The sequence below is a fragment of the Pholcus phalangioides genome, unplaced genomic scaffold (assembly GCF_987345545.1).
Source record: "Pholcus phalangioides strain wild (caught in Gottingen) unplaced genomic scaffold, Ppha-v1.0 ptg000027l_1, whole genome shotgun sequence".
Taxonomy (NCBI): Eukaryota; Metazoa; Arthropoda; class Arachnida; order Araneae; family Pholcidae; genus Pholcus; species Pholcus phalangioides.
The window spans coordinates 6,754,964-6,772,055 of NW_028301617.1; the positions used below are offsets into that span (position 1 = coordinate 6,754,964).

Consider the following 17,092-nt stretch of genomic DNA (forward strand, 5'->3'; position numbering starts at 1 on the left):
TGAACTAAGCGGCACATTTGCAGATCGCTTAAGTGTCCCGTAGTACAATTCTAGAACATTTAAGCGCCCGTGCCACATTTTCAGATCACTTAAATGACCCGGGACACAGTTCCAGAGCACCTAAGCGATCCGTAACACATTTAGAGATCCCTTGAGTGACATGTGACGTAGTTTTAGAGCACTTAAGTGGCCCCCAGTGCAGATCTACATCACTCAAGTTACCCGCCGCACATTCTCAGATTATTTAAATGGTCCGAGGTGTATAATTACGGATCACTTGAGCGATGCGTGGCACAGTTCTCAGAGCACTTAAGCGGCCCAGACACATTTCCAGATCACTTGGATCCGCGAAACATTTATTTAGAGATCACTAAAGTGGCTCTGTAGGGCCACATCAATGGGGGGTGGGGGTTGTTACTTCAACTGCCCACAAACTATCGAAAGGTTTTTCTCATTTTTGGCGCACCGAGTAAGATGTCATTAAGAATATTTCATATTTTCATAAAGGGTGGTTGATGACATAAGCATCATCCAAACCCTCCCCCACATCGATGATGACGTAATACTTGAACGGCCCAATACATTTATTAGCATTTCTTTTACTTCTACAGTGGATAAAACTAGGGCTGGGATCACACTATAAAAGTGTGATAAAAGATGTTTTTTCAAACTTGCATTTAACCGATTAACCCCGACACGCTGATTGGTTGCATTTTACTATTTTTTTAAGAACTTTTCAAAAACTTTAATAGTGTCGTGCCGGCCTAAACCACTACCTCCTATATCCTAAACCCTCTTTACATCTACATTCTAGGAGCTCTAGATCAAACTTAAAAGGGTTTAGGCCGTGTATCCTATGCGATGCAAATTAGGAAGAAAAAAAAAAGGTTCTATGCAAAATTTCAAACTATGAGAGTACCGGACTGAATGAGTCGCAGAGAAAACCATAATTTTTGACGCATTTCATTGGGCTGGGAACAGTGAGTTTTCGGGGTTTGTTTACTGGTGAGGGTTATATACCAGAGGAGCGCTGAAACAGTCTCGCATGAGTAATAATAATGAAGGATAAGATAAAGCTCTTGAGATGTCGCGAGTTCGCTTGTCAGGAACTTGGGTACTACAGAAATAGCAAGTCTATCTTGCGAAATAGAGGTCAGATTGGAATGAAAATTTATTCTGTTGGGTTTTGGACTATGCTGATTCGAACAAAGTAAAAATTAATGTATGTTTCTATTCGTAAATTTTTAAAATATGTTTTAATAATTCATAACTCATATTTAAAAAAAAGCCAAATTCAAAATGAGTAATAAAATTATGTTTGGCCCATTAGAATCTATCATTTAAAATAAAAAGTGATGAGATACCTATATTATTTCAACAATTATGTTCAAAAACAAGATGTTTCTGTTTAACATTACGTCACTCGTTTTTCAATAACTTATATTTCACTAACTGTTTGTTCAAAATTTCGGCATTTCTTGAGATACTGAATCCAAATATAGAAGAAAAAAAAATGGGATTACTATTGAACTTTCAAAAGTTGGATCTGGTTTTAACATATAGATGCCCCCTTAAGAAAAAATGAACTTAATGCACTTGTGGAAGATCTTAAACGAAGGAGAATGCTACTGTTCTCTTTACAATAAATAAAACTCAAGATATCGTCATCGTTCAATTAAAAGTTGTGGGTACTGTACAAGCAGAAGGTGCCATGAATCCAAAAAAGCTTGAAAACCGCTGCTTCAAACGAATTGGTGTATGCTGGGAACTGTCGCAAATGTGTCCATAATGTATTTAAGTGTGCCTGAGGCTTTTTGAAGTGCCACTGCCCATCTTTTGAATCGGAGGGAAAGTGGCAGGTGTATGAACAATTGAAATAATTAGAAGTGGAAAAACGTAAGCAGACATTGTGCACAGTATATTTATTTCTAGTGAAATAAATTCATAGGGGTGTGTTTTATAACAAATCAGAAAGAATGAAAATACATCGAGTGATGAATGGTACTGGGGCAACTTTTCACATCCGCGGTGTTCCCTTACCCTATTTAACGCTTATCGGCGGCTCTCCAGAGCATGTTAACAAAGAATCTCTTTGATAAACCTTCGGGTGTCTCAACGGTACCCCGACAAAGATTGGCGGCGCACAGTTTGAGAAACCCTGGACTGGGGAGTTCTTGGTTTCCCCCCCCCCCCCTCTGTTGTTTGACCAGAAGGTCTTCAGGTAAGTGCTGGCAAACCGCATGACGGCAAAATCCATATTAGCAAGCATCGTAAAAAAAGGCACTGGTTCTGAGAAAGTTACATTTTCAACAGAAAATTATGCATTATCAACACACGTATAGTACAATATATTATCATACAAATATAGAGGACTAACTTCCTCTCTCATGTTACGCATTTCAGAGTGCTATTGACCCAAGAATATGTTTTTTATTTCACCCGCGCCTTTAAGATGATCTCTTCCAGAACCCCTTTTGTGTTTTATCTTGTGTTTTTTGGGGCTCAAAAACTCAGAGCAGTTTTCCACCTTTTCCTAGTCTTTAACACTGGCCTTGTACACAAGCTAGTAGCTGTAGCGAAGGCACCTGCAGATAACGTTGTATTTCTGGGCACTCTAAATTTTGCCTGTTCTCCCATACGGTGGTATTTCTAGAATAGGTTCCCGTGCCTAATTTCTTCAGAAGGTGCGTTGGTTGCCCTTTAGAACAGAATGAGCATTTCATGAACCCATATCCTCAGAAGTGAAGCACCTATGAAAGGTATTTCTAGGAGCTCTAAAGCCGGGTTTTCCTAGGAGCAGGCTTCTACAGCGCGCGCAGCGTAAAAACGCTGATTGGTTTAAAAAAAACCTGAATTTCAGGTTTTTAATCAATCAGCGTTTTCACGCTGCACACGGCGCAAAAGTTCTACTCCTAGGAAAACCTGGCTTTAAGCCGGGTTTTCCTAAGAATAGATTTGTTGCGCAGCGTGAACCGAATTAGACTATTTCGCGCCGACAGAAACGAGTTACATAATCACGCTACGCGTTTGTGTTTTCCTAGCGAGGCGCGTCAGATCAGGGCGGCTATATAAAGTATGTGGCTTTGGCATCAGCTACTGCTGTCGTCTGCCTGCTCCGGTTTGAAGGGAAGGAAAAGAAAACACACAAATAGTGAAGGGAATATCGGCAAAACCGCGGCGCACGACGCATTTGACTCCTCCAGAAGCAGTCGGCCAATCACGCCCGACCTAAAGCGCTGTCGTCAGGCGTATTGCGCTCTGTAGGAAAACCGTCGTACTGCTTTTCTTATTGGTGAGTGGACGGCGTGTCGCGCTGTGCGAATCAAAAATGATAGCGAAAATCTCCACTTTTTTGTTTTCTTCTTCACTTAAAGGGTTAGTGCAAACCCAATCACTGTGAAACTGCAAGAGGCGCATATATAAAAACAAAATGGAGATTTTGTTTATTTTTCTCTCTCATCATTTCAGTCAATGAAGTTAGAAAATTAAAAATTCAATTTTTTTCATCAAGTTTTTTTTTTAAAGATCAAAAGCCACATACGAGAATAGGCAAAATTTAGATCCCCTCCCGGCTACGCCACTGTGCCACGGGCGTATTTATACGCCTTTACTCTTTGTGATCGAAAAAGGGTGGCACTCGGGGAGCGGATTTTGTAAGATTTCGTCGGTAGTTAAGGGGCTAATAAGCTGGAAATGCAAAAAAAAATTCCAAGTAATATCTCAACTGAAAGGACAACCACGTACGCAATACAGTTTCATAGTCGAACTTTTAACATTCAGTAAATTTGTTAGCAAAGATAATATTGCAAAAAAAAAAGAAGATATTGCACAAAAGCTTCAGTCTCAGATATCCAATCAGACTTTGTTTCAGGAATTTTAACTGTCTTTTAATCACAAATAAATCTTTTAATCGCAATAAACTGTTTGCATATTAATAATCAAATCCGCAAAACTACTTTATCAAAAATCTCAATGTTAGCGTGCGGCGGAAGTGAAGTTCAACTGTAGGTTCAAGTTGAGGGACGGTCCTGGAAATTTTGCCACCTAAGGCGAATAATTTTTCGCCTCCCTTTGAGAAGAGTTTTCTTTCTTCACGTCCATTACTCCAATACAATGATTCACAAAGTGTGGGTCGCGACCCTCTGGGGAAGGATGGATTACACTGGTGATTTAGAGTAATGGTTCTCAAACTTTTGCCACTCGTGGCTCCCTTGCCGTGACAACGTTTATCCGCGGTTCCCCAGAAGTATAAAAAAAACCCACTTCAATAGGCAATTATAATTTATGGGGTTTGAAAAGTGCATACTTTCATTACAGAAGCGGAAATTATTATTTGGCCATAAAAGATGGGTGTCCCTTTAAAAGGGTTTTACTGTGTACTGTGTTGGCCCGGGTCAGGAGTACATCATGTTTTTCTTAGTATATCACATCGTTGAACCCAGCACCAAGCATTGTGTGTTCCACCCACTTGAGTTTGGATCGCTCCGCTGATTCCTCACACATTTCTGAAAGAATTCGTTGTTACTAGCTGGTCGTTTATTTGTTGTAACTTAAGATGATTAAGTTTCAAAAGCTACATTTTTGGTGAAGAGGCACAACATGATGCGGTGTGCTTGGACTTACACTCCCTTACGCACCGACGTCAGGAACCAGAGAACACGGGGAGGAAGACGGCCTCCCTGAAAACTTTCACCCTTTTTTTCACGAGCGAGCTTGACGTTGGGTTGGCAACAGCCAACAAGGTGCCAACGGCCACTTGGCTGAAATGCTATACAACAACAAATGGCATCATGATCACGAAACGGTCTATGTTTAAAACAACACAATAAATAACAATCATATTGTCAATCATTTCTTCAAATCTGGGTTGGCAAGGTTGGATTTAATTTCAAAATCAAATTATGAAGATTAACTCCATCTAGGCGGTGTCACAAATATGAAATAAAATTATTGAGACACATTTGATTTCAAACGACTGAATTTGGTACACGATCTGATAATGAAATTGAGCATTTGATAATGTTACATAAAATGAAATGGCTCCAAATAGAATTATATATTGAAATCTTTGAAAGATTAAAACGAAACAAAAAAACAATAAGTTTTACGAAAAATTCGAACAAAATTCAAATTTTTACAGTGAAAATCACCTCCAATGCACACTTTTACGTCTTGGAAGGGGGGGATTAGGTTTCTCACTTTTCTGTCTCGTATTCTACGTACCAACGAATGAAAGAGTCTTCGTATAATTTTCACTATCCCGAAAATGCTGCAAGGCAGAAAGCCTTTGGTGATTTTACTTGGAGTGGATTTTCCTGTGCCTATGCAAATTAGAGCTAGAAGCGAATCCCTTGTTGCAAATGTAGCATTCATATGGCTTCTCTCCCGTGTGTGTCCTGTGGTGGTAATTCAGGCTGAAGAAATTTGAAAATTTGCTGTTGCAAAGGACGCATTTGTATGACTTTTCACCTGTATGGACTCTTCGGTGACCTTTTAGGTAGGAGATACGGGAAAAAGTCTTGCCGCAAACTTCGCATTCGTATGGCTTTTCTCCTGTGTGGACTCTTCTATGAATTTTTAAAGAGGACTCGTGTGAAAATCTCTTACCGCAAATGACACATTTGTGTGGTTTCCCTTCATTGTGGGCTCGGCTGTGGGCAATGAATTCAAAACGACACGTGAACGCTCCATCGCAGTCAGTACATTTGAACGGCTTTTCTCTGAGATGAGTCATCTTGTGCTTTAGTAGCTCGGTTCTAGATGGAAACAATTTGCTACAATCACCACACTTGTATGACCTGTCTTCGGTGTGGATGCTCATGTGATAATTCACAGAAGCCTTAGCTGTGAATTTCTTGTTGCATATGTGACATTCATGTGGCTTCTCTCCAGTATGTGACATCAGGTGGTACCTCAAACCTGAGCTGTTGGAAAACCTTTTGCTGCATAGGGAACATTTGTGCAGCTTCCCTACCAAGTGTGTCCAGCAGTGGTATTTGGAACCTGAAACATCTGGGAATTGTTTGCCGCAGTTGGAACACTTGTATGGTTTCTCTCTGGTGTGGATTCTTTTCGAAAACTTTTTCCCACAAGATTCACACTCATGTGGTTTTTCTCCAGTGTGGATTCTCCTGTGGATTTTCAGATGGCAGGTCTGGGTAAACATTTTACCGCACAACTCACACTCGTATGGATTTTTTTTGGTGTGTACCCTAATGTGTATGCTCAAGTGATAGAACCGCGAGAAGCTTTTGGCACAGAAAACGCACTTGTATGACTTATTTTTAGTGTGCACTGTTTTGTGTAGTTCTAGGTGAGAGATCCGCAAGAACCTTTTGCCACATGATACACATTCATGTGGCTTTTCTTTAGAATGAGTCACTTTGTGGCGACTTAAATAAGACATACAAGAAAACACTTTATCACAGAGATCACATTCATATGGTTTTTCACCAGTGTGAATTCTTTTGTGAATGCTCAAGGTGTAGACCCGTGAGAACCTCTTACAGCAGAAGTCACACTCGTATGGTTTTTCTCTGGTGTGGATCCGATTATGTCTAACCAGATCCGAACGTTCTGAAAACCTCCTCAAGCAAACGGTGCATTTATGGCACTTATATTGGGAGTGAATCCTCTTGTGACGTTGTAAAGAAGACCTTGTCGATAATTGTTTGCTGCAGATGTCACATTCATGTCGTTCCTCCTGTGTGGCATGTTTTTTTTTATGATTTCTTAAATGAGGCAGCTGAGAAAACGTTTCGTTGCAGCAAATGAATTCATGCTGTTTTCCATTGGCCAGTTTCCTATGGAGCAGCGAATCATTGGCAGTATCTTCTGTGCAATCATCCCCATTTTCAGATGATTCCAATTCTGAAGACGACCACGTAGTCATGAACGAAAAGTCACTGGATTCATCCTCATTTTCTATATCTGGATCATGAACTGACATAGTAGATTCATCTTCATTTTTAAAAACTGGATCATAAACTACCATAGATTCACTCTTATTTTCGACATCTGGGTCATGGACTGATCTGATCATAGATGTCTGGATCAGATGTACTGACATGGATTCCTCCTCATTTCCGATATCTCGATCATGGACCGACATAGATTCGTCTTCATTTTTGACATATGCATCGTGAACTAGTGTGGATTCAACCTCGTTTTTGATGACTGGATCATGGACTGACATGGATTTATCTTCATTTTCAATATTGGGATCATGGATAACTGACATGGATTTATCTTCATTTTCAATATTGGGATCATGGATAACTGACATGGATTTATCTCCATTTTCAATATTGGGATCATGGATAACTGACATGGATTTATCTTCATTTTCAATATTGGGATCATGGATAACTCTCGTGGATTCATTCTCATTTTTGACTTGTGGATTATGGATTGACGTGGATTCATCCTCATTTCCAACATATGGATCATGAACTGATCTGATCATAGATATCTGTATCAAATGTACTGACATGGATTGATTTTCATTTCCGATACCTGGATTATGAAGTGAAGTGGATTCATCCTCGTTTTTGATGGCTGCATCATCGACAGACATGGGTTCAGCTTCATTTTTGATATCTGGATCATGGATAACTGTCGTGGATTCATTCTCATTTTTTGCATCTGGATTATGAATCGACGTGGATTCGTCCTCATTTGTGACACTTGGATTATGGACTGACGTGGACTCGTCCTCATTTTCGATATCTGGATCCTGGACTGATCTGATCATAGACATCTGGATCAAATGCACTGACGTCGATTGATTTTCATTTCCGATACCTGGATTATGAAGTGAAGTGGATTCATCCTCGTTTTTGATGGCTGCATCATCGACAGACATGGGTTCAGCTTCATTTTTGATATCTGGATCATGGATAACTGTCGTGGATTCATTCTCATTTTTTGCATCTGGATTATGAATCGACGTGGATTCATCCTCATTTGTGACACTTGGATTATGGACTGACGTGGACTCGTCCTCATTTTCGATATCTGGATCCTGGACTGATCTGATCATAGACATCTGGATCAAATGCACTGACGTCGATTGATTCCCATTTTCGATACCTGGAGTATGGACTGGCGTGGATTCAACCTCATTTCCGCTGACTGAATCAATGACTGATGAGGATTTATCTTCATTCTTGATATCAGGATCATGGATAACTGCCGTGGATTTATTCTGGTTTTTCACACCCGGATTATGGATTGATGTGGATTCATCATCATTTTCTATATCTGGATCAGAGTCTGATGTGGATTCATCCTCATTTCCAACAACTGGGTCATGAACTGATCTAATCATAGACATCTGGATCAAATGAACTGACGTATGTTGATTCTCATTTTCGATATCCGGATTATGAACTGACGTATGTTGATTCTCATTTTCGATATCCGAATTATGAACTGACGTATGTTGATTCTCATTTTCGATATCCGGATTATGAACTGACGTATGTTGATTCTCATTTTCGATATCCGGATTATGAACTGACATGGATTTATCATTTTCGGCAACTAAATCATGGACTGACGACGATTCATTCCCATTTTTGACACCTGAATCATACACTGACGTGGATGCATTTGCATCTTTGACATCCGGTACATGGACTGACGTGGAAGCATTTGCATCTTTGACATCCGGTACATGGACTGACGTGGAAGCATTTGCATCTTTGACATCCGGTACATGGACTGACGTGGAAGCATCCTTATTTTCATTAACAAAAGCATGGACTGACGTGCATCCATCTTCATTTTTGACATTTGTATGATGGACTAAAATGGATTCTTTCTCAATTTCGACATCTAGATCACGCTCTGATCTGATCATAGAAATTTGGATTAAATGGACTGACATGGATTCATTCCCGTTTTTAACACCTGGATCATAGACTGACGTAGATTTATTCTCGTTTTCAATACTTGGATTATGGACTGATGTGGATTCATTCTTATTTTTAATACTTGGATCATGAACTAACGTGAATTCTTTCTCATTTTTGATACCTGGATCGTGAATTGGTGTGAATTCATACTCATTCGCAACACCCGGATCATGAACTGATCGAATCATAGAAATCTGGATCAAATGGACTGCCATGTAATCATCCTTATTTTCAATACTTGGATTATAGACTGACGAGGAAGGAAAATCGTCCATGTTACATACTCGTATTAGATGGTACTGAAAGGTAATCAGACAAGTGTAGTTTGAAGCCTTTGAACCATAATGTGTTTTGTTCTCACAAATGTCTTCAAATAAGTCAAAAATATTTTCCCGAAACCTTTGAAGATAGATTCTTTCTTTCGGAAATATCATCTGTTATGCAAGACATAGTTGGACGTGTCCTAAAAATACAAAAAAGGAGAAAATATTACCATTATGTAATTATGATTCGCTGTGACATCACGCATAGTTCATCATGAACAAAAGAAAATTTTAATCTACCTCAGGACAATTTGCACTAGATTGAACTGGGTTGGAATTCTTCTATTTTACAGAAGCATTTCTCAACCTGTTTGCCTTGGCAGAACAGTTGAGGGAATATTCCTGTTCTCCTTGTTATAATATGCATTATTATAGTAATGAGTTTTTGGAATGATGTCAGTGGCCTTAAATTCTGCAAAGTCATCTCTGCTGAAAATGCAGATTCAACAACGTCGTTCAATTCCTGCGATAAGATCATCAATGCAGGGTAGTGGTCTCAAAGCTCATTCAAGTAAAATATATGCCCACTACTCACTGAAAGTGTCACGGAGAGCACTTTGAACGTCACATGATACACATTTTCTACATGCTGCGCAGAAACTAATAAATTTTCATAGCCTCATAGATTACTGTTTAGTTGGGTACTCACTTATATGCTTTCGCCTTTGAACATTCAATCTTGTCATTCAAAACCTTGAAGTCCATCTCATCAATGTAAGTCAAATGTAATTTTTTTTCTTCCCATGCATGAGCATGGCACCAAGATCAGCTCGAGCTATGTCGCCCGGGTGCAAAATTTCTATGGCGGTCCTGTGTGTGGCGAAAGGCTACTACTACTTTACCACAAAAAAAACTCCAGTCTATCGCCATAGATCTGTTTATGACCGATCATTGAACATTGAACTTGACCGATCAAGTAAAATCGGAAAATTTTTACTTCTCTTTAGCAACTGAGATACCATTGACGCGCTATAACGCGTCAAATACCAGAAATTTCGGGAAAAGACGCATAGAAATTTGGTTGACGCGTTCTTTCCTAGTTCCAAGATGAAAAAAAGTAGAGAGGAAAAAAACCACCCCAACATTTTCCCTTTTTTTTCCTTTTCACAGTCTTATCACGATCACACGCGACCTTGAAAAGTGGTTTTACTACTTCGCATACTGTACTGTATTGATATGCACGCGGGTTGTTGAAGATATTTAGTTTCCCTTAATGAGGGCCGTGTACCCAATTTTCAAAGGGAATTTCGGAGTTTTTACTCTCCGAACGGATTTTCTCTCCTCCGGTTACATATCGGAAATTACGGTACTTTCGCGGCTATCTGCCGACATTCAAAGACAGCGGTCTGTCTATACGGCGTAAATTCGCCTTGTTCTTACAAGATTGCGAATGCGCATTTTTGAAAAATCGTAAAGGATTTGGATTACGCCTGTTCAAAGTGTGAAACATTTTCCGAGATCGTTCAAAAAAAAAACGAATCTGTAAAAACTTTACCTTGAACATTCACAGTTTTGTCATCTAACTGCTATGTGGTAGTTATCGTTTCGCATCGCGAAAATCACTGGTGTGTACACAGAATCGGCTTTAGGAGGGGCAGAAAGATTTCTTCCACAGACAGGGAAGCCGGAACATATCTGCTCGCGTGGCTAAAGCAATACCAATCACCATTTGAACAAGCTCAAACATTGTACTGAAAGCGCTTTTTTTAATTCAAATTTTTGAAGAAATACTCTTTCCTTGTGAGGAGTTGCATAGCTGTAGCTCCTTTTGTTTGCTAGTCATTTCACGTCCAAGGGACTTTCCCATACACCCTGTATATCCATTAAGCATGAGAATAAAATGAGCATCATAGAATCTGAATACCACAACGGGGGTATAGGTCGATTCGTCGCGCTCAACTTGTCGTGCGACAATTCGTCGCAATCAATTTGTCGCAGCGTCAATTCGTCGTGCTACAAATTTGTTCCAGAGTCAGTTCGTCGCGGTACAAATTTGTCGCAGAGTCAGTTCGTCGCGGTACAAATTTGTCGCAGAGTCAGTTCGTCGCGGTACAAATTTGTCGCAGAATCAGTACGCCGATCAAATAAATTTTCAAAATTCAGTTTTCATGGTATTCATGCCACACTTCCCGCTTTCTGGTAGGATCTCCATTTCTCGCTGCGAGGGGCGTTGGGCGAACACACCAAGATGATAAATTACGATAAAACAAATTTTCAAAATTCAATTTTCACGGTATAAGCCACACTCCCGCTTTCTGGCGGGATCTCCATTTCTCGCAGCGAGGGGTGTTGCGGGAACACACCAAGATGATAAATTAGGATCAATGCCCATCCCAAAGCACAATTTGCCTAAGGGATCATTGAAGTATTACGTCAGGATCGGGGAGGGAGTTTCGGATTTGTTGACTTTTGATGGCGGGGGGGGGGGTTGAAGGTCGCTTACGTCATCAACCACCCCTTTTTGAAGATATGAAATATTCTAAGCTGCTGGTGAAATTTTGCTGACAGGGGAGGGGATGGGGGTCAGTGTTTCGCTGATTTTTGCTGACAAGGGGAGGGGGATCAAAAATGGCTGAAAATCTGCTTACGTAATACTTGAATGGCCCTAATTCACTATTGAATATGTATCTGCCATGTAGAGAATACATCTTTGAGGAATTTTTTACCGACAATATATCTAAGGCCAGCATTACACTATGAAAGTGTTCTAAAAGTCCTTTTATAAAACTTGAAAAATTCAACCAATAAGATTATCGGTTGCATTTGCTCGAATGTAACTTATGAACTTTATTGGTTGGATTTTTTGAGTTTTTAACTTGAGCAACTTATCCGGTGCAAATTAAATTTTGAAAATGTATGTGATCGCAATTTATCATCTCGGTGTGCGCCCCAACTCCCCTCGCTACGAGTAATGGAAATCTCGAGAGAAAGCGACAAGTGTGGCTTATCCGGTGAAAATGAAATATTAATTAAATTAAATTATTAATTATTTCAGGTTCTTGTGGAGATACTGTAGTGGTTAATGTTGGTGGGAGTCTCGAGTCCACATGGGACAGATACAAGTTTACACTTAAAGAGAGCCTCCGCTGTACTGTAATTTGGGGAATATCATAAACACCGACATTTTTTTACAGAATTTTAAAATTTTATCATAGAAAAAATGATTTTTTTTAACATTTACAATAATTGAATAATAAAACATTAATATCAATTGCAATTTTAATTTCGATGATTTTTTTTGAAATGACAAAAAAAAAAAAAAATTAGTAAACTGTGTGCATTTCTTGATGGAAAAAAACTTTTCTTCATGTTTATTTTTTCACGTATGAGACAAAAAAACCTACATACAGATCGCGTGACGAGTTGACTCTGCGATAAATTGACGTCCCGACGAATTGGTTACACGACAAATTGGCACTGCGACGAATTGGCTCTGCGACGAATTTGTACCGCGACGAATTGGCTCTGCGACGAATTTGTACCGCGACGAATTGGCTCTGCGACGAATTTGTACCGTGACGAATTTGTACCGTGACGAATTGGCTCTGGGACGAATTTGTACCGCGACGAATTGGCAATGCGACAAATTGATGCGCGACGAGTTGAGCGCGACAAGTTGAGTGCGACAAATTGACCGGCTACGCCACAACGGTAGTCACAACAATAGACTTGAGACAGTACGTTTTATCGCTGATTTCAGACGGATCTCAACCCTTTGAGTGGCATTGACAAGATATCTCGCCTTATTTTAGCATTGGCAAGCCCAAATATTTTATAAAGTTAATCCCTCTCTCAGTGGAACACTTTTCCCTATACCACTGTTCCCTTGCCTAATTCATGATTCGTGAGCGGCTCTTCAGGATAGATTAATAGGTATTTTCCCGTATAAACTTTTCCCGTAACTTCAAAGCATAAATAGGTGCACAAATCAATATCTCAAACTCGCCGCGACACCGCACATAAAGGTTGGCGATGCCCCTAGAAACAGCGACGCACACTATGAAAAAGCTGCTCTATACCATAGGTGGATACACTTGGAAGACGGAGGGGGGACACGGTCATTATTGCTGGGGGCACGATGATAATGATGTCAATTCCTATAGTGGTCGGCTGAAGTTGGTTTTCTGTGGTTCCCAACTTCAAGGCGCAAATGCGAGCCGATCTCCCCGTTAAAAAGTCTCGCCACAGAGAGCAACAGTCCTACAACGGTAAATCATTCAACCATAACACTTCACTCATAGTTAGTAAAACTGGGGGCAGATGACAGCACTACACATAACAAGCATTACACAGAAACAAACTTTACGTCAGGTTGCACTACACGTACATTCCCGCATGTACCGATTCGTTGGGGGGTTCCGCGGAAGGGGGGGGGGTTTCATGTGTGGTGTAGCAGTAGTAGGTAGGGGCTCGGGGATCCATGATGTTCTTAAGTCAGCCACCTCGTTGGGCAATTTGCCTGTTGTGGCGTTGTATTTGTATTTGTATTTGTATAAATGTATACAGTCAAACCTCGTTAATGAGTCACTCTTGGGAGAGCAAAAATATGACTTAGTAAGCGGAGTGTCTCGTTAAACGGAGTAAGCCATAGCTGTGCCAATTCCTGTCTGAGGACAGTTGGGACTTCCAAAAAAGTGACGTGTTAACCGTGTGACGCACTAACGAGGTTTAACTGTACATTAGATTAGTCGACTGCTCCGCCCGCCCACACACGCACTCTCTCTCTCTATATATACCCATTACTTTTTCATTACTTCATACTCATTTACTGCTGAAAATCATAAGGAAGCTTATTACTATTATGCCGTGTAAAGGGATAAAAAAACAATCAATAGTTTCATCAATCACTATCCCGGATGCTACTAGGGGCACCGATTTGGGAATTCTCATTGACGAGCAGCTTAGGTTTTCTGAACATTGTTCAGCGGTGGTCAAAAAATCGAATAGAATGCTTGGTCTCATTTTCAAAAAGGTCTCTTCGCGTTCATTCTGATTGTGATTTGCGTTGTGGTGTTCAAAATCAAAGCCGGCACCAATGCCCGCGGGCACCACGGGGAATTGCAAACGGATATAGCTTCTTTTTTCCTCGGAATCAAATATTTCTATAGGGAGAGGAAAAAATCGTTTTGCAGACCCATTCAACACATGCGTTCAATTAACAATACATTTTAACTGTCGGTCTTTTTACTACTCAGCGAAAAGAGAGCCGCTGATAGCATACAATTAGTGTGCGGCTAAAATTCCCTGGCTGTTTTCTTGAATAGATATACAGTATACCTACCACATGAGGGGGGGGGGAGGAATCGTTTCTGCTGTACAGCAATACGAATTCCTATGCTGGACTCAAGGCCGCAACTAGACGCTTGGTCACCCGGGGCAAGCGCGCATTTTGACGCCTCCTTGTAATGTTGAAGGCGAGGTTTCAGGATGAAATTTGCGCCTCGGGCACGAACCCGTCTGCTCCCCCGGCTGGACTTCCTATGGTATGTAATTTTTTTTTTCCGCTCAATGTCTGTCGGATGACCAGCTGCATGTAGAGAATCGAACCATTCCTCGCCGTTCGTGTAAGATTGAACTATTTATGTCAGATAGTAGTAATCAAAAACTTGCTCTATTGGAATAATGAAACGCTCCTATGTGCGCAAAAAAAAAAAAAAAAAAAATGCTTAAGATTTATTCTTTTCAAAGTTCAAAGGATTTCATAGTGACATAGTGATGAACTAGATTCTACCCCACGTAAGTTTGCTTTTATCTAAATTACATTATTTTTTTGCTTTCTTTTGTGTAATTAACTGTAGAAACCCCATCCGCATATCGTTTAAACTGGGAATGTTGCCAATAATTTTCAAGTTCAACTCTTAAATTCGGTAAAATTGTTGTGCAGGTGTCGACGCCCGCTTTCCGTATGGCCAAGTTCGGCATTTGACCCCACAAGGGTAGGGCCGACATGGGAACAGCCTTGGGGCTTGGAACAATTACCATAATTTTTTTGGATTTTTTCAAGCTGTAAATTCACTACAGAAGGGCCAGTGAAAAGTTTTGCTTGTGGGAGGGGGGGGGGGCAGATGCGGGTAAAAGTCAGTTGAGGTCCCGGACGCAAAAGTAAATACTGGACCCCCCTTAAATTAGAAAAAGTGTAACGTTTGGGTTTTACGTGGCCCATGGTGTGCGCCTGCCCTTAAATCCGCCTCTGCTTGGGGCCGCCAAAAATCTCAGCCCACGGGATGTAAGGGCATAGCCCAGCCAACAAAATTTAAACAACAGATATTCACTGACTAGCCAAGCATCTCTTCACCTTAGTCTCGGCACCCCGTTCCCTGATTCTTGATTTGCCCTCAGTGAAAAAAACGGTTGAGGCTGTCAAAGAGAAATGAGGAAAAGTGATTTCCGCTGTGAAAGTGAGAGCCGCTGTTAGGAATGTGCGACAGGAGCGGTCGCACTGTGCTTTGTGGGCCCCCGCACTCACGGTAAACTATTTGAGGCTTTCATGGATTCTGAAATTACTTCTTGCATTAATTCGGAAGTTCCATCAATTCTGAATTTTTATTGGTGCTGGAATTATTTCTTTCAATTATTTTTGATTCATCAAGTCCAAAAGTTTTATCAGTTTCAGGATTTTATTTTCTCTTATTATTAGTTTAAAATCACCTTCAGTGCTGAATTATCGACAGTTTTTGTGTTAATTTATTGAATTGTGTATTTAACATTTTCTGTATGGATATTTCACTGCATTATTGTATATTTTGAAATAATGGATGCCGATTCCTCCCCCAAAATATATAAAATCGGGCAAATGTTTTTCGTGTCCGAAACTATTGAGACGCACCGGGCCCCTTAGGTAAGGGCGAGAGTGCCGTCAAAAAGAATGGGCCCACCCAGGCACGGCTCGGGGGTCCATACTGTGTGGTGATGGTAGTCAATTTAAATTATCGGAGAATTTGAAACGCGAATCCAACAAAATCATCATCTCTATCAACAATCCAATCATTGATTAAAAACTGTAAAATACATACGATAGAATTATTCGATTTCAGAATATGCATTAGAGCATGGTTTTAAAGAATTGTTGATCAAAACCATCATTGATTGATGATTAAACCCATTTTCCACCATTTTATCGGTTTATAATAGAATTTCACAGTTTTATGTGAATATTATGAGTGGGGCACAGGGCATCGGTCCCAGAGACATTTTAAATTAACAGAAATCGAAAATTATAGCACGTAAAGGTATTTTTTTCAATATTTTAATTTATTCAAAAAAATAATTTTAATTTTTGATTGTCTTGGCCGTCTTTAGAGCATCAGTGGCCCCAGGGCCAAGCGATTTTTCTGAGATCCCACCAGGCAAATTCTCGAAAATTGTAACTGGTTCTCATTTTTGTGAGGCCCGCATTCTCTTGAGGTGCCCAGGTGGCCCCATGCATTAAGACGGCACTGGTCTTGGGGCAGACACGGGACCCTATACTCCCTCCTGCATAGGTTTATTACATTTTACTGTAGTAAAAATCTTACCACTACTACAAAAGTGGGTTGAAGAACGGGTCATCGATAAAATCAAATAGATTCGGAGAAAAACGGGACACTCTACTTCAAAAAAGGGACGTATGGTCAGACGAAAATATATGTAAATATTATGGCCTGTACAGAGAAATGACTCACATATACTCTAGCGTCAATGGGCTGAACTGTTTGTTACGATATAAAAATGAAGGTTTATAATGACTGGTTATGCCAAAAGCATGAAAAGAATTAGTGGTTGCACTCTTGGCAACATGTTAAAGATGGACTCTGTAAATAAAGTGTCATGTACAAGAACATGCAATTCGTTGTGTGCAAAGTTTCTTTCACT

General features: G+C 40.2%; 1 protein-coding gene across 1 annotated transcript in view; it reads right to left on the minus strand.

Annotated features, from left to right (window-relative positions):
• Nucleotides 1-4,761: 4,761 nt before the first annotated feature.
• The window catches only part of LOC149068291 (uncharacterized), a 43,374-nt gene continuing 31,043 nt past the window's right edge, over nt 4,762-17,092 (minus strand). Inside the window, exon 2 of the mRNA XM_089251714.1 lies at nt 4,762-9,381. Coding sequence (XP_089107840.1) covers nt 5,297-9,352 — 4,056 coding nt within the window. The 5' untranslated portion in view covers nt 9,353-9,381 and the 3' untranslated portion in view covers nt 4,762-5,296. The remainder of the gene's footprint in view (nt 9,382-17,092) is intronic.